Source organism: Macrobrachium nipponense, chromosome 2 (assembly GCF_015104395.2).
Source record: "Macrobrachium nipponense isolate FS-2020 chromosome 2, ASM1510439v2, whole genome shotgun sequence".
Lineage (NCBI taxonomy): Eukaryota > Metazoa > Arthropoda > Malacostraca > Decapoda > Palaemonidae > Macrobrachium > Macrobrachium nipponense.
Window position 1 is genome coordinate 96537254 of NC_087201.1, and position 22141 is coordinate 96559394.

At 38.1% G+C, this 22141-nt stretch overlaps 1 protein-coding gene across 1 annotated transcript in view; it reads left to right on the forward strand.

The window, feature by feature from the left end:
- Window positions 1-1628: 1628 nt before the first annotated feature.
- The window catches only part of LOC135220809 (splicing factor Cactin-like), a 42667-nt gene continuing 22154 nt past the window's right edge, over window positions 1629-22141 (forward strand). The window contains exons 1-5 of the mRNA XM_064258320.1: window positions 1629-1779; window positions 8542-8742; window positions 12056-12248; window positions 18696-18960; window positions 20881-21142. Coding sequence (XP_064114390.1) covers window positions 1655-1779; window positions 8542-8742; window positions 12056-12248; window positions 18696-18960; window positions 20881-21142 — 1046 coding nt within the window. The 5' untranslated portion in view covers window positions 1629-1654. The remainder of the gene's footprint in view (window positions 1780-8541; window positions 8743-12055; window positions 12249-18695; window positions 18961-20880; window positions 21143-22141) is intronic.

Below are 22141 nucleotides of genomic sequence, written 5' to 3' on the forward strand. Positions count from 1 at the left end.
AAGATCCAGAAGAGCTCTCAGTCATAGGTCACTACCTCGCTGAAGCTCTTTAGGCAAAGCAGACTCATAGACAGTATCCATGAAGTCTTCTGCCCAATCTGGTAAGAACCAATGTTTTTATAACCTACAACATATGTTGTTTCCTGTTTTTTATATATTTATTTAGCTGTCTCTTACTCTCCACCAAGGGTGCCAATCAGCTAAGTATATATCTGCTGGGGAAGTTGCATGTACAAAAAAGATATTGTTATGATACAATAAAGTTTTGTACATACTTACCCGGCAGATATATACGGTTAATGGCCCGCCCAGCCTCCCCTCAGGAGACAGGTGGAAGAGAAAATCTGATTAGAATACGGGAATGGTTCCTAGTTCTGCCACCCAGCGGCGGGAGGGTAGATCACCTGACCTACTTGTAGCGTGTGCCGCGAAATTTGAAATTCTGTCGGGACGTCCGAGACTATAGCTAAGTATATATCTGCCAGGTAAGTATGTACAAAACTTTATTGTATCATAACAATATCATATTTGCTCACGAATAAAATTCCTGAGAACATACATCTGGTACTAGTTTTTCTTGACAGTTCCAAAAATGAAATGGCAAATTCCATTAGTAGAGTAAATGATTCAAAAGTTCCCATTCACCCATCAAGCAAATAAAAACCATGGATGTGATCTCAAAGGTTAAGATGGTAAAGAAATGTGATCAGAATAGTTGAAGAACAGTTGGTCAGAAAAGCAGTATGTAGATATTGGAACATTAGGATGAAGACATGGAGGAATCCAGATAATCATTGAAAAATGGGATAAATGAAGACCTAGACTAGAGCTAAGGCAGAAAGAAGAGAGAACAGAAGACCATGGAGAATACTCATTTCCCATCTGACCTATAAAGGGGAAAGTTGACATTTAAATATATACATATGGTGATGATGAGGATGATGTTCTTGTGTGGTTTTCCAATAGTACTATAACTTTTGATCTATACAGGTACTATCCGACTTACAACCTACTCGACATACGACCACTCGTACTTACAACCTTACTTCAGACAGTTGACCATTGAGTTACTTGGCACTGCGCCATCTCATGAGAACTCTCATCACTCAGGCAGCATCAGTTTGAGTTACCCTGCCCTATCTGCAGCATCATTTGGTATTAACTGTACTGTAGACTGAATTGCAAACCAATTTATGTAAGAATCGACTTCTGACATGCATGCAAGAACCTAACCCCATTGTAACTCAATGCCTGATTGTACGTAATATATACTATACATATGGTGATGATGAGGATGATGTTCTTGTGTGGTTTTCCAATAGTACTATAACTTTTGATCTATATGTAGTATCAGTTTAAAGTAAAACAGGGGGTAGGAGAGGCTGTGGTACTGGTGAAGAGAAGTGGACAAAGTCTTGTTATTATTCATTAAGAATTTACCCTTCTTGGTGTCACTTGTTTTTCTGAAGGTATAGCATATTTTTCATCTTTTCTGCAGGTACTGTTTAGTATTGTCTTTTCTCATAGGATTTCTTTGAAATATTAGACATTCTTTTTTCATTTCCCTTGTTTTTAACTCTTCTGTCTTTCTATTTTATCATGTAAAATGTTTGTTTATTTTCAGGAAGCAAAAGAAAGAAAAAGAAAAGAAAAGATGGGATGGGATAGTGAATACCTGCACTTCACCAATGCCGATAATCCTTATGGAGACAATAACCTCCTAGAAACTTATGTTTGGAAGAAGAAGCTAGAGAAGGAGGGTTTAGATAATCTTACAAGGTACATTGTATATAAAGTTGAATTTGTGCTGTGTATCAAAGAGAAGTACTATTGTGTGTCATTATTTAACATAATTCAAGAATTGCTCATTTTTTGCATCCACTGAATTTACTGTGTATGCTCAAATGGGAACTCAAGTATTTGCATATGCTTTGTAAGACTGTAGGATAGACAAGATTACTTGTAAGTACCAGAGGAGGTAAGAGTGATATATAGCATTTCCTTGATACCAGTCAGAACTTTTCCTTACCGACAAATCAAAGCTACTCTGTAAAACTCAATGAGTAAATCTTAAATACAGACAATGCCAGTTGTATTTGTATTTCAACGATATCCGCACGCACACGTAGGCCAGAGCTTCAATCGTGTAAAAATAACGAAGGCTCAACACTTCCACAGTCACGAACACATCCAAGTGTAGTTACATGAGTGTGAATAGACAACGATGTAGGGATACTAGCCTGAACAGAGGCGACTTTGTCGCACAGACATGTCAAAGGAAGATTCCTTCCTGCAGGAACTCCTACCAGAATCTCGAACGTTATCCAAGACATAGGGGCAGGAGAAGAGCTTCTTTTGGCAGGACGATCATGGACGATAGGCAAAACACGGATGCAAGGAGGAGAAGGTGAACCACCCCCTTTGCTCAGAGAAGGAGAAATTGTAAAGTCCTTAACTCTCCAACGTCTGATGTGATGACGACAAATTGATGAAGTGTGAGACGAAGATGAAGATGAAGACGAAGAAGAAGAAGAGACTTCTCCACGAGATCTCATCGCGGCAGGGAAGGAGGCGAGGCCTTCCACTTCTGCACAGTCTCCTTCACAGTGAATGCTGATAACTTCTCATCTAAAACAGAATCCAGCTGCTTGAAGACCGCCTGAAACAAGGCCTCTGATGGATCAGTGAGCGCAGAAGATGGAGTCATAACAGGCAACGATTGACAGATCAGTGACAGAAGGGTGAGCGGCTGCTACTACTGACTGAGAGGATGCTGGGAGTGACATCACGTTCTTCATATGGCCAGAGCTAGTCGATGGCTTTGCTAGCGGAGTTGACTCAGAAGATGGCTGCCTGTATGACCTAGGATAGAAGAGACCAGGGGGAGGCGGGAGGACAGCGGGAGTTTGTGGTGGGGGGACTCCATGAAATGCATCAGCAAGCCTTCCAACGTGGGAGCGCCCTGTAGCCTGAGCGATGCCCAAACCGCCGCCATTTTGGGAGACTGAATCTGAAAGGTAAGATCATGATGAGGAAGCCTCCTTACCTTTGGGACGAGCATTGGAGCCCAAAGGAGAAGAGGTAACAAAACATCAGCCTGTGGCACTCCTGATACTTCCATCGACGAATCCATGGAAGAAAAGGAAGGAGACACAGGAACAACAGAATTAGCTACAAACAAAGGAGAAAGAGCTGACGACTTGTTACTCGTAGGAGAAGCAAAACCTTCCCAAGTAGGAAGAGTAGAAACTCTCAAATGCTCCCTCTTCTTGTAAAACAGCTTCCACTGAGCCCTAGGCCATAAAACACTCCAGACAAGGATTCATTATAGTACAAGAGTTAGCTCTGCACCTACTGCAAGTGGTGTGCTGGTCCGCTACCACAGTCGTTGACAACCTTGAGCAAGGAAATCCTTGGATGGCTGGACACATACGCTGCCAAGGACGAGTAGATTCAGAAGCCATAATCCAAAACACAAACACTCAATCACACTGGAAAGAAAGAACACGGGCAAAACACAACCAGCTTGGGAGGAGAGCAAAGCATAAGCTTCTACTCTCCAAGGCGGTTAGGAAAAGACTGGATATCATGGGGTTAGATGCGGTTTCAACCAGATCTCACCTCATATGTGCAGGTGTTGCCAGATCTCACAGATTCCTTGCTTACAATCTGTGATTTTATTAACCGATTTACCAGCTGTGCTTAGAAATATCCTATTTCTGGGCTCAGCCTGTGTCGCTCCGTGAAATGCATCCTTGATCCTCATCTCTAAGGTATAAATATTGCTATACATACCAGAGAAAAAAGCGATACAATACTGCCAGAATAACTGGATCGCTCACCTTATACTAAAGGTGTCAGTATAGTAAAAGGGCGAGTGGAAACCACTACCAGAGGTCCCTTCCCAATTAGCTTCCTTCTCCGCCAAAATCCCTTGCTACATAGGAGCCGCACCAAAGCCCCGCTACTACTACAGTGAGCATCTCTGACGTCTTTCCTTTCGATAGCCTCGTCAGCATTGCACGCATTTTTGCTTTGTGTTGTGATCTCGCTTTGTTTGGAATTCTTCCTTTAATTCAAGATGGCTCAAGCTTCTGCATCCAAGTTAAGTACTGCTTTTAAGGTTTTTAGATCTTATATTAAGATCTACATCGTTTTTATGAGACTTAGAAGTGAGGTAGCGGGAGCACCATTGTTCTCGCGCCGCCTTCTCCCTCTCGCCGACCGCATGGCGGTCTCCCATGCTCCCTTTGGTCTCCTATACCAATTGGACATACGATGTTACGCAGTATTTTACCTTTTCAATTATATTTATTACCATGTAATGCAGTTAGCTTGATTTTATTACTGTAGCCCTTCACGGGGGTCGTTTCGCTCCGACCACATGTCTCGGATTGTAGGATAGACTAGTCTCATCCCGATTCCCTTTCGTTAGGAGACCTCAGGTTTGTTAGGTATGAAAAATACAAATTGATTCTTATCTATTTATTCAGTTCTTCACTTCAAGAGAGATCCAAAATCTTTGTGGACTTCTTTCTTACTTGCAAATCTTGAATGCAAATTTTACCTTCCAATCAACGAACCTATAATAAAGTCACATTGTAAAAGTGTTGCAGATACATTTTAAATCTTTTGTTACATGTCAAAAGATTACTCTGATTCAGAGTACTTATTGAAAATTTTTGTCTTGACCTTGATATTTATTTACTACATATATGCTATGGATATTTATCAAGCGCCTTCATTTGTTCTTACACGATGTACAAACTCTCAGTCCAAACATTCCACTTTGCTTTCGGCTGCCATGGTGAACAGATGTGCCTTCACTTTCTGCCCCCTGCTGTTGTTGAAGTGTTTTTTCACCTCTATAGTGAGATCTTTCCTTTTTTGTTTGGTTGTGTGTTATATCTCTTTGCATATTTGTCTTATGTGAGCAACATTCAAACCAGGACTTATATAAGCCTAAATGCCCCCATTCTCCCAGCTCATATGTCCTGGAGGGGAGGGAGAAAATGTGGTAGTTTTTACCCCTCAGTGGAGGTAGACCTTCATGTCCTTTGTGCAAAATCCTGAGGGCATGAGTGTAATATGTCAAACCCATGTGATACGAAGAACGTGGCGAGGTGGCTTCATCTTTCGAATATCAGAGTCTCTATGTACCTGGACGACTGGCTCATTCGTGCCTCCACTCAAACGCGGTGTCTGAAGGATCTTCAAACAACTTTATCTTTGGTGAAGTCCCTGGGACTACTGGTGAATTTCGAAGTGATTCCAACCCAATCCATCGTGTATCTGGGGATTCAGATGGATTCAGTGGCTTTTCGAGCTTTTCCGTCCCAGGGACGTCAGCAGCAAGGCTTAGAGAAAGTGTCAGCCTTCCTAAGGAAAGATTCGTGCTCGGTGAGGGAATGGATGAGTCTGCTGGGGACCATTTCCTTGCTGGAGAAGTTTGTTTCCTTGGGGAGACTGCACCTCAGACCGCTACAATTTTTTCCCAAGGACAATTGGAAAGAAAACAAGTCTGGATATGATCTTGGAAATTTCAGGAGAGGTAAAACATCACTTGAAATGGTGACTAGATCCAGTGAAGCTGTCGGAGGGCGTGTCTCTCAAGCTTCAGAGCCCCGACCTAGTGTTGTTCTCCGACGCGTCCACCATGGGGTGGGGAGCAACATTAGGGGGGTAAGAAGTGTCGGGCACCTGGAGAGGGGAACAGGTGTCCTGGCACATAAACCTAAAAGAGATGGCAGCCATCTTTTTAGCTCTCCAGTTTTTCCAAGAAAAAGTCTCTCATCGAATAGTCCAAGTCAACTCAGACAACACCACAGCTCTGGTGTACTTGAAGAAGCAGGGAGGAACACATTCTCGGTCCCTGTTTGCTCTGGCAAAGGAGATCTAGACGTCACAATCCTTACGAGGTTCGTAGCAGGAGTAGAGAACGTCTGGGCAGATTTCCTCAGCAGGCGAGGTCAACTTCTGCCAACTGAGTGGACTCTGCATCAAGAGGTATGCCAAGAGCTGTGGGGGTTATAGGGATGTCCGCTCATGGACATCTTTGCGACGTCCAGAACGAAGAGGCTTCCACTGTACTGCTCCCCGGTGCTCGACCCAGCGGCAGTGGCGATAGACGCACTTCTCTGGGGCTGGACGGGGATGGACCTGTACGCCTTTACCCCCGTTCAAGATCTTAGGGGAAGTTATGAGAAAGTTTGCGGCTTCGGAAAGGACGAGAATGACTTTGATCGCCCCGTTCTGGCCTGCGAGAGACTAGTTCACGGAGGTCATGGCCTTCGTAGTAGACTTCCCGAGGACGCTTCCAGTAAGGACAGATCTACTCAGACAGCCCCACTTCGAGAGGTACCACAGAAACCTCTCGCTCTGAGTCTGACTGCATTCAGACTATCCAAAAGTTGGCCAGAGCGAGAGGCTTTTCTAGGTCAGTGGCGAAAGCTATCGCCAATGCAAGGAGAGCTTCATCCAGCGCAGTGTACCAATCGAAGTGGACAGTCTTCAGCAGTTGGTGCAAGAAGAACGGCATTTCCTCCACCACGACCTCTGTGAGTCAGATTGCTGACTTCCTACTATACCTGAGGAGGGATCTAAAACTTGCAGTCTCTACAATCAAGGGATATAGGAGTGTGCTTTCGGTTGTCTTTAGGCACAGAGGCCTGGACTTGGCGGACAACAGAGACCTTCACGATCTCTTGAAATCTTTCGAAACAACGAAGGTTCAGCAACCCAGGCTTCCGTCTTGGAACTTGGATGTAGTTCTGAAGTTCCTCATGTCCAGTCCATTCGAACCTATGCATACGGCTTCCCTGAAAGATGTTACTAGAAAAGCTATCTTCCTGATTGCTCTGGCGACGGCGAAGAGAGTCAGCGAGGTTCAAGCGATTAGCAAGTACGTTGGCTTTAAAGGTTATAATGCAGTCTGTTCCTTGAGCCCAACGTTCCTGGCAAAAAATGAAAATCCGTCCAACCCTTGGCCTAGGACCTTCGACATTCAAGGGATGGCCGAAATCGTTGGGCGCGAACCAGAGAGAGTTCTGTGCCCTGTCAGGGCTCTCAAATTCTACCTAAAGAAGACGAAGGATTGTAGAGGTCCTTCTGATAACTTGTGGTGTTCGGTCAGGAAGCCAAGTTTACCTATGTCAAAGAATGCTCTGGCTTTTTTCTTGAGGGACACCATCAAGGAAGTGCATTCATCCTGTGAAGACAGTGATATGAAAGTGTTGAAGGTGAATGCGCATGAAGTGAGAGCTATTTCTACGTCAGTAGTCTTCCAAAAGAACATGGCACTCAATGACATCTTGAATGCCACATTTTGGCGTAGTAATTCAGTGTTTGCCTCACACTACCTTCGGGAGGTGAGGACTACATACGAGAACTGCTACTCTTTGGGCCCATATGTCACCGCAGACACTATATTGGGGACAGAGAGTAGCACTCTTCCTATCATATAGGAAATAATATGTTAGTTTGGACTTTTTAATTTTATTTCTTTTTATTTTTTATTTTTATTATGTTTATATAGGTGTTTATTTTTGTGGTATTGGGTCGGCCGCCTAGGGCGGACTTCCCTTCATTAGCCTAGGTTATACGAGGTTTAACCAGTTAGGCTAGGTCAGGTGGTAATGTTTTTGCTTTGCCCTCATAGTAGGGTAAAATGTTTTTGTCACATTGTGGTCACGTCCCCGTTGACAAATCATCTGGAGCGCACCAGCTACATAGGTCACGTCCTTGCTGGCACCTCTAGTGAGGCATTAACAACATTCGGTGTCTAAACAACACCTATATGATCTGTCACATTGTGGTCACGCTCCCCGTGACAGTTCATTAGAGCGCACCAGCTACACAGGTCACGTCCTTGCTGGCACCTCTAGGAATGCATTACCCAAATTCGATGTCTATAATGTAGGATCTAGTTGCATTGTGGTCACGCCCCCGTTGACAGATCCTCTAGAACTCAACAGCTTCACAGGTCACAGGTCTTAGATATTCTGCTTTTTCTGTCTTCAGGATTTTCAAAAGGCACAAGGCACTTTTCTGAGCTCATTCAGATGATAAATAAAGCATCTGTATTATGGTTCAAAAATATGCTTTATTGGTATGAAAATACTGTATTGCATGAAATTCAGTGCTACAGAATGTTTATAAAATTTTCGTAATGATTATTTTGTTACAAAACATATTCTTTTATGAAATTTATGTATGAACTATTGGTCCTCCTAATGTAACAATGAATGTTTTTCATATGATTTTTTAAAATGGGGTAGTACCCAATTTTAACCTAATGTAACCAAAGTATCTTTCCTAGCTTTGGAACTTTGTAGGCCCCAATTACCTGTCTGTAGCAAAACTCATCACCAGTTAAAGTGCTGCTGTGCCCATCCAAAGTACATTCAGCTTGGTTTTTTTTCCATATTAACATGTAAATTCATTTAAAAATTAAGACAAGAATTCAAATGTTGCTTTTTTATACAAATTAGACTTTAATTTTGTGTGAACATTATTTTTAGTCTTTAAACCTTCAATCCCCAGGGAAGATATAGAGAAAAGGAATCGTGCAAAGATGGATGAAAATAGAATGGAGCTGGAAAAGGTGAAGAAAAGGCGCCAAGAACGAGAGCTAGAGCGCCAAGAGCGGGAGAGGATGATGGAATTAGAACAGCGTCAGAGGGAAGCAGCACAGTTCTCACAGTTTTCAAAACAAGAAGACCAATTTCAGTTGGAGCAGGCCAGGTTAGTAGTTGTTTCTTTTATAATGTTCACCATTAGCTGCTGCTGATGGGTTGCTTCAAACTATTCTTGAAAATAGTAAGTTATCCTAATTGTAAAAGTCCCATTTTTGAATGCCAAGAATTTTAATAAAGGAGGTCCTGGGAGTTAGGATTTAAATACTAATAAGAACTAGAATATAACCATGTCATAGAAAGGCACCAACTTATTGCCCAGAGCTAAATTGGGAACCAGACAATCTTTTATAGTAGATATTTTGTCATATAAATAATAATAAGAGCAACAGATTTGCTTTAGATTCCTTATCCTATTTGGAAGATTGTAGACATGTAGGATATGGATACAGTCAGATAATTTTTGCTATTTTCTTATGTACTGCATAACAAAAGGTTATGGTACTAAGTTGCAAGATTTAATACAGTAGTACTCTGCATTGATTTCCATTATACGTCCAGTAGGTAATGGATATGAGGGCAATGTTCAGATGTAATTTAGAGTTTGTTACATGTTTTGAAAGGTTTTTGCACTTCTTTCATCATCAGGACTGTATGAGTGCCAATACGTAGTTACATTTTGTCATTGACTGGACCTATTAGTGTCATATTTTCGTTCTTTGTGAAGAAAGTGCTACAAAAAAGGTAGTTCTAATAAAGACATAATTGTATGTGCACTATTCATCATCTGATTTTTATTTACAAGAATATGTACTATGCCTTAATATTATTATTAACATTCTTTATTCTTAGCCTTACCATTCTTAGTTTAACCAGAGCAGCAACTTCTCCCATTCTGGAAAACTTGATGGTTGCCTCATCAGTACAATTTTTTTTTTCCTTTTTGGCACATGAATTATGGACTAATCAAGCATACAGTATCCCCCCAGTTTTATGCGTTTCACATTTCCGCTGTCCACTTTACCACAGATTTTTGTGAAACACATTAGTATTCACTTTTCCACTGGGAACTTTCACAAATTTGAATGTAGCAAAACTGTATACGGTACTGATAATAATCACAGTAATAATGAAAATATCAGTACTAACAATAATTGAAGAAATATAATAATAATAAAAGATTCTGCAGTTGATACTTTGCAAAAACAGAGATTTAAGTCATTTAGGGAACAAATGCCTCATTTTCCTATCTTTCCACAGTTTAGATCTTTTTCTTGCTTCACTCCTCAGGATGCTTTGTTTGAGTGAATTGCTGCTGTTTCTTACTCTGGTTATCAGACTGGACATTGTTCACCTTACAATGATTTTTTTGAAAGTTGTTCAGGCAGTTTTCTGTGAACATCTGTGTGGCAGAGTGGTAGCAAGGAGTGTTTTGAGGCGTCTCAAAATGTCATTGTGCACAACAGTTATACATCTCATGGTCTCTCTGGTATAGGTTGTCCTGAGGGAACACCCGTAGATACTGTAGCAATACGAGCGGAAGAGCATCAGTTTCATGTCTTGGTGACAGAAGCCAAACTTCCTTGCAATCATGTTGCCAGTTACACATAGTTTACAACGCCTCTGTTCTATGTCTGCCGTATCTTTTAGGTCGTCTGTGAAAATGTGACCCAATTACGAAAATTCTTGCACGAATTTCAGCTGATGATTTCCGAGGAAAATTTGTGGTTTTGCAATATGCTTAAGCAATCTCGGGAGCAGCAACATGCACTGGGCCTTGGTTTCGTTATATATGATATATGATATCAAATTCCTCTGCATATTGGCAGCAAGTGTCGATGAATCGTTGGAGACCTTGTACTGATGGGGAAATCAGAACCATATCATTGGCATAACAAAGGTTGTTTATAGTTGTTTCATTGACAGTGCATCCAATTGGGAGTGAGTTCAGTTTGACATTCAGGGCATCTGTACGTATTAAACAGGTATGGTGAGAGAATGCCCTCTTGCCGAAGCCCGTTAAGGAAGCCAAAGGTGTACGACAATACGTTACCCCTTTTGACACAGAATTGCTGTGTGGAGAACCAGCAGTACAAAATGGCAATTAAATATAGAGGTGTGCCTCTTTTATGCAGCTTCAGAAAGATCATCAGGTAATTTACTCTGTCAAATGCTTTTCTCACATCTACAAAACAAAGGAAAACAGGAAAGGCTGATGATAGATAATAGTTCAGCAATTTTTTAGTATGTAGATGCAGGTGCCAGTTGAGTGGTTTGCTTTAAATTCGAAATGGTTGTCAGTGGTGTGTAGAAAGGGGAGAAGTCTCACTAGAAGAACCGACTCAAGTATCTTCGATGCGATCGTTGTGATTGCAGTCAGCCGGTAATTGCCAGGGTCAGCTGCATCTTTTAGCTTATTTTTTATTAATGGTATCAAGTGAACTAAGAGTAGGTCTGGAAGAAACTGGTGAATTATGAATAGATTGAATGTATCTGTTGTTTGCTCCCATTCTGAAACACATGATGGTTGCCTCTTACATAGTTTTTGTACACACATACGAATACATTATATATAGCAGTTCTGGTGATTCAAACTCTTCTTCTTTGAGAAATTGTATATCATTGTTTATAGAGAGATCAGTTTTCTTATGTGAGAAGACTTGATTGCTGCCTTTGCAGTGTTTGTGACATATACTATGAGTAGCTCAAGTATAAGTTTTGATGATCGAAACTTTTTATTCTTGATAAATGGCAGAGAAGTCCTTTAAACCAAAGCTGGTTCTTTTTCTAGAACACCTGATTTTTGTGTGAAATGCATAGTTTGTGATCGGAAGTTCATTTTTAATTAATTTTTTTGTGTTTAAGGGCTTACAACTTTGGATTGCAAAGAGTTTAGGGAATGACAGTATGGATATGGAAAGTGAGCAAGGTATTATTGTAGCTTATTGCATTGATTTTATGAGCTGCGCTTGTGTTACCCTGATGATGATGATGATTATGATGATGACAATAATATAATACAGGCAGTCCCCGGCTTGCATCGTAAGCCGAAAATCGCAATAAGCCGAAAATCACCGTAAGCTGGAAAATCGTAAAAAATCCTAAGAAAACCTTACTTTTAATGCGTTGGGTGTATTAAAAACTATGTAAACTGCATTTTATTGCATTTTTCATAAAAAAAACCCCTTCAAATATTGATTATTTTGTATTTTTGGAGTCATATTTCTTCCGTCAGATTGGTGTCGTAAATGGTGTAACCCTGGAACATGCGTCGTAAACCTGGAAATAATTTCTGATGAATATTATTGAAAAGCGTTGTAACCTCAGAACGTCGTAAGCTGAACCCGTCTTAAGCCAGGGACTGCCTGTATAGCCCTATATAGTCAGTGACTTTATAACTTTAATTACTTATTCTTTTTCAGGCTTCGATCACAAATACGAATCCAGGATGGAAGAGCCAAACCTATTGATCTCTTAGCTCAGTATGTAAGCTCAGAAGGTGATGTTACTGCTGTTGACATGCATGAACCATACACTCATTTGACAGGACTTACTCTTGTGGATTTGGAGGATCTTCTGGAGGACATAAAAATATATATGCAGTTAGAGAAGGAGGTAAGTTTTGATGGTATTTGTGTGAGTCGGTTTTCTGTTTTTATCCTTCATGCAAAGTTAAATACTAAAATAAGTAACCCAGAACTCTTATCAAGATCAGACTTGTTTGTAACAATAAAATAAAGTAGATGAAGGAAGAGGGAGCTAACTGTGAAGGAAGTGACAGACGTTCATTTTAAATGATGGTTAAGTATATCTTAGTTTAACCAGACCGCTGAGCTGATTAACAGCTCTCCTAGGGCTGGCCCGAAGGATTAGATATTTTAATGTGGCTAGGAGCCAAGTGGTCATCTAGCAGCGGGACCTACAGCTTATTGTGGGATGCGAACCACATTATATCAAGAAATTAATTTCTATCACCAGAAATTAATTCCTCTGGTTCCGCGTTGGCAGAGCCGAGAGTCGAACTTTGGACCACCGGATTGGCAGCCGAGCACAAAAACCATTCGTTCACCGAGGAACTTTTAAATGATGGTGAATTGCACACATGATAAAATAGAAGTGGGAAAGCTGTTGGTCCTGTTGCTGAATAACCACTAGTTGCATGCAACGTAAAAACACCATACAAATAATCAAACAGCTTGGTAGCAAAGGGAAAAAAATATGAACAATGCAGTCTGAGGAACTCGACTTCCAAACTGCTAATGAAGCCTGGAAGTTGGAAGGGCACTCCATAAGTTCTGTGAAATGTTTGAAATACAAAGCACCTTTAAAAAAGACTGAGGAAACACCTGCAGAAAGAAAAAGAGGATCATGAAAAGAAGGGCACAGCCATTGGTCAGATGACTTACCTGTCAATCATTCTTATCTAGAAGGAAGGTAATAGATAAAGTAACTGTATCTCAAATCTGAGAGTGTATTTTAAACATGAATGGTCAGTTCTGTTATGAAGCTTAATAACTTAAGTCTTCTAAACTAAGTGTACTTACTCTTACGATTTACAAGTGGCCCGTGGTTAACGGCGCAATCGCTTAGCGGCGAATCGGTTTTACGGCTGTCGTCAAAAATATTCATTAAAAAAATAAGACATTTTAAGGTATTTTTATGGCACAATTTTTGGTTAACAGCGCTATTATGTCTAACGAGTTCATACATTTGTAGAAATGTTGTTCAGACTATAAAGGTTATGCAAATGATATTAACAAATTTTATGGAGAGTTATTACATAGGTATTAGGGTAAAATATATGCCTCTGACGCTGTTCTATGCCGAAAATATCAAGTTACATAAGTGCAAATTTAGCTATGGATGTGTCGATTTATAAATGTTCATGCTTTTATGTTTAAAATGTGTATGAAAATGTATTACGTATAGGGTATTTTTATTTCTGCACAGAAATATGATACAAAGGCAGTTTTTGAAACTGCCCTTCACATTATCAAAGAGGAGTTTTTCATGTTCGTTCTTGTGAGCCGCCGCCTGCTGCTCTTCCGAAAATATCGAGTTAAAAAAAGTGCAAATTTAGCAATCGGTGTATCGATTTTATAAATGTTCATGCTTTTATGTTTAAAATGTGTATGAAAATGTATTATGTATAGGGTATTTTTATTTCTGCACAGAAATATGATACTAAGGCAGCTTTTGAAATTGCCCTTCACGTTAGTAATACAATGTTTTTTCATGTTCGTTCTTGTAAGCCGCCGTCTGCCGCTCTTCCGAAAATATAGTTAAAAAGAGTGCAAATTTAGCGATCAATGTGTCGATTTTATAAATGTTCATGCTTTTATGTTTAAAATGTGTATGAAAATATATTACGTTTAGGGTATTTTTAATTTTGTACATAAATATGGTACAAACTAAGGCAGCTTTTGTAACTAACCTCCACGTTGTCAGAGGATGTTTTTTCATGTTCGTTCTTGTCCATCACTGTTCTGAAAAATGCATAGTGTTATTTTATTAATTTGGGAGCTAATTATAACTCATTTTGTTAACGAAACTTCAGCTTTTTGTTATAAGTTTTTATGCATTTATATTTAAAATGTGTATGAAAAAGGTATTATAGGGTATTTATTTTATTTTTGTGCATAAATATGATACAGCGGCAGTGCGCATCTCCATTTGAAGTCTTTGTCACAGCCCTTCACATGATGAAGACAGAAGGTTGTTCAGTCGCGCCCGAATAATAAGATTTTAATTTATATATTGAATCCCGTTTTTATAATAAATTATATACGTATACGGTTGTTGCATAAATTTATTTTAAAAGACAAAACTCGTGTATACATTCGATTGTGCAACACTGCCATTTGTTTTTCCATGGGATAGAAGTGCAACTCGGCCGATTTTTGGCTTTGTTACTCGAGCAAAAAAATTGAGGTACGAGCTCGAGATGCCACTGCTACATAGATAGCATAGTGACGAAAATTAAGATAAGCACAGAAGAAAAAGTAAATATGCATCTTTTCCATAAATCCCTTAAAAAGTTATACATTACCACTATCCAATAGTATTGTTTGTATTCTCATATTATTGTATTATAAAATACTACGGCCAGTGTTTTGGTTTGAAATCAGCTGAGGGTGAATATGAGTTGGTTTCGCCATATTCAACGCAATTCTGAGCGAATTTTCTTGCTTCTAGTTAGCATAAACAAATATCTAGATACTTGACTTATATGAGACAAGGTTATTTTTCCTTATAAGATGTGTTTTTAGGTAGAAATATGAATTGAGCATGTCTCGTTGTGATTGTGAACTGATTTTTTTTTTTCGTTAACAGATTACGTTGGCGGGATGTTTATTGCATAAAAAAATTGCATGATTCCGTTCGCCATTTTCCTTTATATAATCGTAATACAAATTTTACGTTATATATCTTATATTGGTGTGAAACCAACAGTAAAATGTTCTTTCAAGCACAGTTGTTATGATTAAAATGATTTTATCTCAAATTTATCTACGGTTGTGTTTGATGGCATAAGTTTACTGGAATTTTATCCTTGTTGCCGATGCACAATAATAGTCATTAGCAGCTTGAACAGTTTTATCTGCTTCAGTTATAACTAGGTCTAAATTTAACAGTATATTTCCAAATTGATCTTTGATCTATATTGATCTTTGATCTATAGTGAATAAAGTTATTACATTAAGATATCTCAGTTCTATTGTACATAACATCATTTATAACAACTACGGTAATAGTGTATTATAGTACGGTGATTGAAATACAAGCCAAATGGATGTTATCCAATTCGGTTGTACTTGGAAAAAAAAGTTGTTTCTTGTTCGGTTGTTCATGGCTGTACACGTTTACGCAACGAATAGAATGTTAAAACCATACTTTCATCATTCTCTTTGCTGTTTTTGTACTTATGTAACTAGGAGATGGGATAAAGTTAGGCTATTGTAATTTGGTCTCTCATGAAATCAGATTATCGTAATACGAATTATCGTAACTTGAACACTACAGCTACCTGTTCAGTGTATAAAACCTTATTATATCGTTACAAACTTTAGACACCCAAAGGATTAAAGCTAGGCTTTTTCACTTTACAGTAGTTATAATACTATAATGTACTGTACTGTACAGTAAATTCTGTAGTACTATACTACATAAATATAAGTTTACTTATTGCACCATTGCGGGATTACGGCGCTGTTTGACTGGTCTAGGGCGCTGTTAACTGGTCTAGAATTTTGAAAGGTGTGCGGCAGCCGTAGGCTTTAAAATCGCTTAGTGTCGGCGGCCAGGAATGGAACCCCTGCCACTAACCGAGGGCTGCCTGTACACTATATTTTCAAGCCTAATTAGGACCCACTGCAGATTTTCAATAAGGAGGGCATTCAATGAAGACAACATCTGACCTGGGGTTGTAATTAACATGATTTAAAAACTCATGGTAGAGGCCGTAATTTCTTTGGAGCAAATTTAGCCGTTGGAACTGTGATCAATGTATGGCAAATTGAAGTAACAGAAAACCCAGTATCAGTATTATTATAGGTAATTTCAATGGCTTCCCTTATTGAGAGTTTTTTATTTCAGTTTCTTTTGTGAGATGGATTTGTCTTACATTTAGGCCTTGTTCACATAGATGCAACACAAAATTAGACTTGTAATTTTTGCTATTAAGATTACAGTTGGGCTATAATGGCTACACCATGTGAGGTTCCTGATTGTAGGTTCTTCAGTCTTCATTTTATCTTTCATTTTGTTTCCACCTGATTTACTCTAGACCTTGACACTTCTGCCTGTTCTTAATGATATTTTTTCCCTCCTTCATTGTCTCTTTTGGGACTCTTTGGCTGTGCTTGGTTAACTCTTTGAACAGTTTTTGTTTGATTTAAAAATTGAGCTTTAGGACCTAGTTTACCCATTTTTAAACCCTCAAGGTTACTCTACATATCAGGGTTTCTGTCTCATCTCAAACAAAACTCCCCTTATTTGTCAGAAGGATAAGGGTACTGATACTTATAACAATGTCTGAGTCCATCAGTCTAGAGTTGCAGCAGCTCTGTCTTTCCACCTATATTGCGATTTGAACTGTTACAGTCCAACATCTTTAATCCAGTACCCTTGGGACCAGGCCACTGTCAGACCACAGAAAATGTTGGATGACAGAAATCACCCCTAAAAATAAACTGTGCATATGTGTGAGAGAGAGAAGGAGAGAGAGAGACAAACCCTCCACATGTGGGAAAGAGACCCTGCACTTTTGTGTATATGAGAGAGAGACACCTTGCGCATGTGTGTATATGTGTTTGTGTGAGAGAGAGAGAGAGAGAGAGAGAGAGAGAGAGAGAGAATTATTGGGCCTGGTTAGGTTGTTATACTCACATATATCCCTTTGCAAAAGTTAAATTATACAGTTGCATTTAGATATGAAGAGTAATGATAATTTCTATAAAACTGCTGCTTTACTTACTGTATGGAATTACATTTCATGTATAGTTGTCATATTATTATCATAACATAATTTATGAACAAAGCTGTCATGCTGCACTCTTATTCTGGTAATGTTTACATTCGTAAAATCATCAGCCGATTGCGTTTTAATGGTATCATCACTGCCATTTGTTGCTAAATGAAACATATTTTGAAGATATGTTTTTTCATGAATTATCAAAGTTGGGTTTTAAAAATGCAACTTACTTAATTTAAAAACACAGTAAATTAAATTAAATGAAGTGAAGGTGTGATTTCGCCAGTTTCGAAAGCTGTTTTTGCTTCTTCAAAAGTGTTTTGTGGTCTGCACATTGTTTGTTTTCTTCAGTCACAGCTACAACCTTAAAAATTTAGTGGTATACTTTTGTAACAAGTCAACAACTGTAATGCAACTCTTAACTAACATGGTAGTTACAGTAACTAACATCAGCAAACAGCTGTTTCTTGATTTGGTTGTTTATGTCAGTATACTTGCTGTTGTTTATGCCAGTGTCTTGCATGCAGTATTAGGTTGTTGTTACTTATAAAATATTGTAGTAGATAATGAATTCTTAGACATGTTTGATAAACCTGGTTGAATGCATGAAGATTTTCCTTGGCCTAGTGAAATTTTGTTTCTGGGGCTATTTATTAGTTGTAAGCTAACTTAGATATATGTAATATGCATTATCAGTGGTATCTACCAAAACTGAGACAGGTATAGAAAGCTTAGCCTAGTTTGGTCAACCAAAAAAGAAACTCGCACATTAAGCATAAACTCATGTAATCTACAGGAAATGCATCTTGCATTGTACACAATATATAGTACGTAGTATATGTTGAAATTATGTTTTGGAAATTACGTTTTGGGACAAAATTTTGAGGATATTTTGGAAATAAACTCCTTGTGTATGTATGGGGAAAGCTTCAGTTTTGAAATCCAAACTCTGAAACACATCTGGCGCCAAGGGTTTCAGATAAGTGATTGTGAACCAGTACATATATATAAGAAATGAGCAAGACCTTATCACCAAAACACTCTGCTGCCAACAGCTGCTGCAGAAAGTTGTAAACAACATGTGTGTGACACGACCTCGTTATTGCTTAACAGACTAATGTATTTTATTTGATAAAATTGAATTATTTCTTCAGAAAGAATGTTACTGTTTATCAGGTCTTACTAATATACAGTAACAGTGATCTGATCACCTTCTGATAGAACATGAACATATTTTATGATGCCATGGTATGATCCACACAAGCCGTGTAAGATTACAGCTGAAATTTCTGATAAGTTTTATTATGCATTTATCAAGTGTTACATGGCACTTAAAGTTCTCTCTCTATGGTTGTTTGTTGGTTCTTTTATGATAATTAAAAAAAGAAAATGATGCTAGTGAACATTCAAATTGTTTCAATTTTCTTAGATATCAGCTGTCACAGAAATAGTCCTCAGAAAACCTTTCATTATGAGGAAGAGGTTGATAAATTTTACTTTTGTTGTACCTGTGAACATTGTTATTTACAATATTCTCTATGTCTTTGTATTCGAGCATTTAACTTATAACAATTTTATCTTTTCTTCAGAACCAAAATCAGACTTACTGGACTGATCTCACCATAATAGTTCAAGATGAACTTCGACGCCTACGACAGCGAGACACGATAGAAGATGCTAGTACCCACAGGCAGGGTATTCATGCAGCCGTTGCATCTGATGTTTCATCAGTTTTCCAAAACAAGTCTCTTTTGGAGTTAAATAAACTTCAGATAAGCATTGAATCTAAGTTGGCTGGTCCTACAACGGGTCTTGATATTGGCTACTGGGAATCGTTGCTTTCGCAACTGAAAGGTATGTCAATTTTTGCACTTAGAAGGACTATATGATAATGTATTTTGTGTATTGACATATATTTATAATAGCCATTTGTATGCTTATAGCTACAGGACTTGAATATTTATATGTTCTTTTACTTATTACTGTTTTCAGTGCACACCACCATGATGATTCTTTTAATATCCAAAATATTGAAAAGGTTTTCATTTCATCTTAAGGAAATTAGATCTGTGATTATTTTTTAAAGCCTCACTCGATATTAAGTCATTTTCTTGGCAGCATCCTTTTTCCCCTGACTACATTGCTCTCTGCCTTTTACTTTGCATTCATTCCTTTTGATAGCTGAATATTTTTCAACTTTGTATTGCTCTAGTTTTAATTTCTAATACCAGCAAAGTTCCTAGATGACTGGAAGGTGTTGTTAAACTTGTACTACTGCTGCTTGCTACTGCTAATAACAGTTATCATCTAGATGGGCTAAGTTTAGTAGTGTTATATGGGAAATTGATGGCCATTTAGTTGTTTATGCTGATACATCATTAAGATTTGCTTTACCTTGTCATGATATACATTTAGTTTGATTTGTATGTATTTTTTTTTGAAAACATGGCTAATGATATGTTACAGTCCCAAAACTGCTGTGCAAAACATACCAAGCAATGGCCTGAACAGCAGAGTAAAGCAATTGAGAGAAACTGTCATGGCAGTGAAGTTACACCAAAGTGAGGAAAACAGAAAAAATAAAATAGGAAATCCTTAATTTATTCTCAGTTGAAAAAAATACTAAGTGCAGAAACAGCTTGGATGTAGAAAAAATGACTGAATTATACTCTAAAAAAAGAAGATAAAATTGAATAATTTTGTCTAGTTTAACAAGATAGAATATTCATTGAAAGCAGTGATAATAATAATAACAATACGTAATTGTAAAATAAAAATGAAATGACAAATAACATATGTAAAAACTTATACAGTAATGATATTTACTAAAAGACAACATTGTACCTTATAAATAATCAGTGATTATATACTCTCTTTGAGGAAATCATCGTAAAATATAAAAAAGAGAGTTTAATTGAATAACAATAATAGGAAATTGAAGAAAATTATTGAAAAATGGATGAAAAGTAGTAAGATTATCCAAATTGCCAAAGTGAGTTAACAGGCCTTAGTTATGTAAATAAAAAAAGAGAAAGGGAATTACTACTGACTTATGGGTAAGGTGTGCGTAAGTGTGAACAATTGGTGCTTTTTGTTCTATTTATTTCATCTTCAAAACATACAAAGATTTGTGGCAAGGGGAATTTTACAATAATAATAAGGCTTATTATATTTAATAAAGGGTTTATCATGAACATTTTTCATCTTTTCATGGGTCTCTAACTGTTGAATTTTATTCATGCTAACTGTGTGTTGGGTAAGTATTTTTGTAGGTGTTGTTTGTAATGAAGATGTTACCATTAATTTAACGAAGAAAATATATCCTATGTCCTAAATAACAACAAAAACTAGAAAACTATGTAACCATGTTTTACTTATCTAAAATGCAAGTCCTTGTCTCCCCTTTGTAAAATAAAGAGATGGAGGGCTTGGTAGAGCCTTTTATCAGTAACAAAGGCTGGTGACCAATGGTTTCTCGCTTCTATGGAGGGAGTCCATGTTTTGCAAGGGTTAGAGAGGCGCACTGGCCTGCCCTGTGGGGCAGTGCCAGTGAAGTAGAACTACCCACCCTCAGGGTTGGTTGCCAGCAGAATCACACATTAACCAAGACTGCCGATAACTTGGGACTGCCTGTATATATTTTCTGGTATTGAATTAAAATAAACGTTGAGGACCATCATTTTGCTGTGTGAAAGCATATAAGATCACCCATTTAGTAACAGTTAGGAATTATTGAACCCAAGGGTTAATGATTCTCTGTCTTTCCATTTGCAGCTCATCAGGCTCGAGCTCGTTTGCGAGAACGTCACAGGGAAAATCTACGAAAGAAGCTTGAAATGTTGAAAGCTGAACAAGGTGTCAGAGAAGAGGAAGACGTAGAAGACAATGAGGAGGCTTTAGAAACTGTTGACGTAAAAAGAGAAGTGGAAAGTGAAGGGGAGTCTTCAGACAAGAATGATAAAGAAAGAAGAGTTGAAAGTGACAATAGGTCATCAGATGAATCAGAGAAAAGTGATAAAGAACGGGATCAAAAAGAGTAAGTGATACTTTATATTTTTTTCTTTTATGTACCCAAGTTTACAAGGGTTATGCAAGATATAATACCAATTTTTTACTGAAACAATATTTGCTGGTTAAGATGGGAAACTAAACTTACATTCATTTTGATCAAACAAATACTAATGGTAATAGCGATTTCACAGTCATATCTTTCTGTCAGTTGTGTATATAATAATGATTTACTGACAATATTATTTATTTATTTATTGATTTATCTGTTTTTCTAATAACTGATATCTTCTTTCTGTATTTTCTGTTACTTTCTGTTACTTCTTTTGAATGAACACCAATTTCCTTTGGAAGCTTGAACTTCGAGTCAGTGGCCCTGTGGGGCTTCATCTTATGAACAATAATAACTCAATCTCTAGTGAGGACGCGAGGTTTGTGTAGGTGATTCTAAACCCCCGTCCCTTTTTTTTTTGTTTTAGTTTTCTGTAAAAGAAAACTTTTGAGGTGGCTTTGTCCATCCTCACTGTTTCTGTCTGTCCTCCAATCTTAAAAATTATTGGGGCTAGAGGAGTGCAGATTTATGTGTTGATCATCCACCCTCTAACCATCAAACATACCAAATTGCAGCCTTATACCTTCAATAGCTTTTATTTGATTTAAGGTTAAAGTTAACATAATCGCCCATCTGGCAATTATATAGAACAGAGACCACCACACCACTAGGCTGTGGTTAAAGTTTCATGGGCCGCAGCTCATACAGTATTATATAGAGATCACCGAAAGATAGGTCTATTTTCAGTGGCCTTGATTATACACTGTACAGGAAACTCAATTTTGCTGAAGAAACTTTGGCACATTTTTTAATTGTTTTTGTTGCCCATTCTTTATTTTTTCTATATTATTACTACAGTGTACAAGCAGTCCCCAGGTTATGGTGGGGCTTCCATTCCCAGCAGAGCACTGTAAGCCAAAATTTGCCTCAACCCAAATCATCATCATTATAATGAGAATAAATAGCACTTACAGC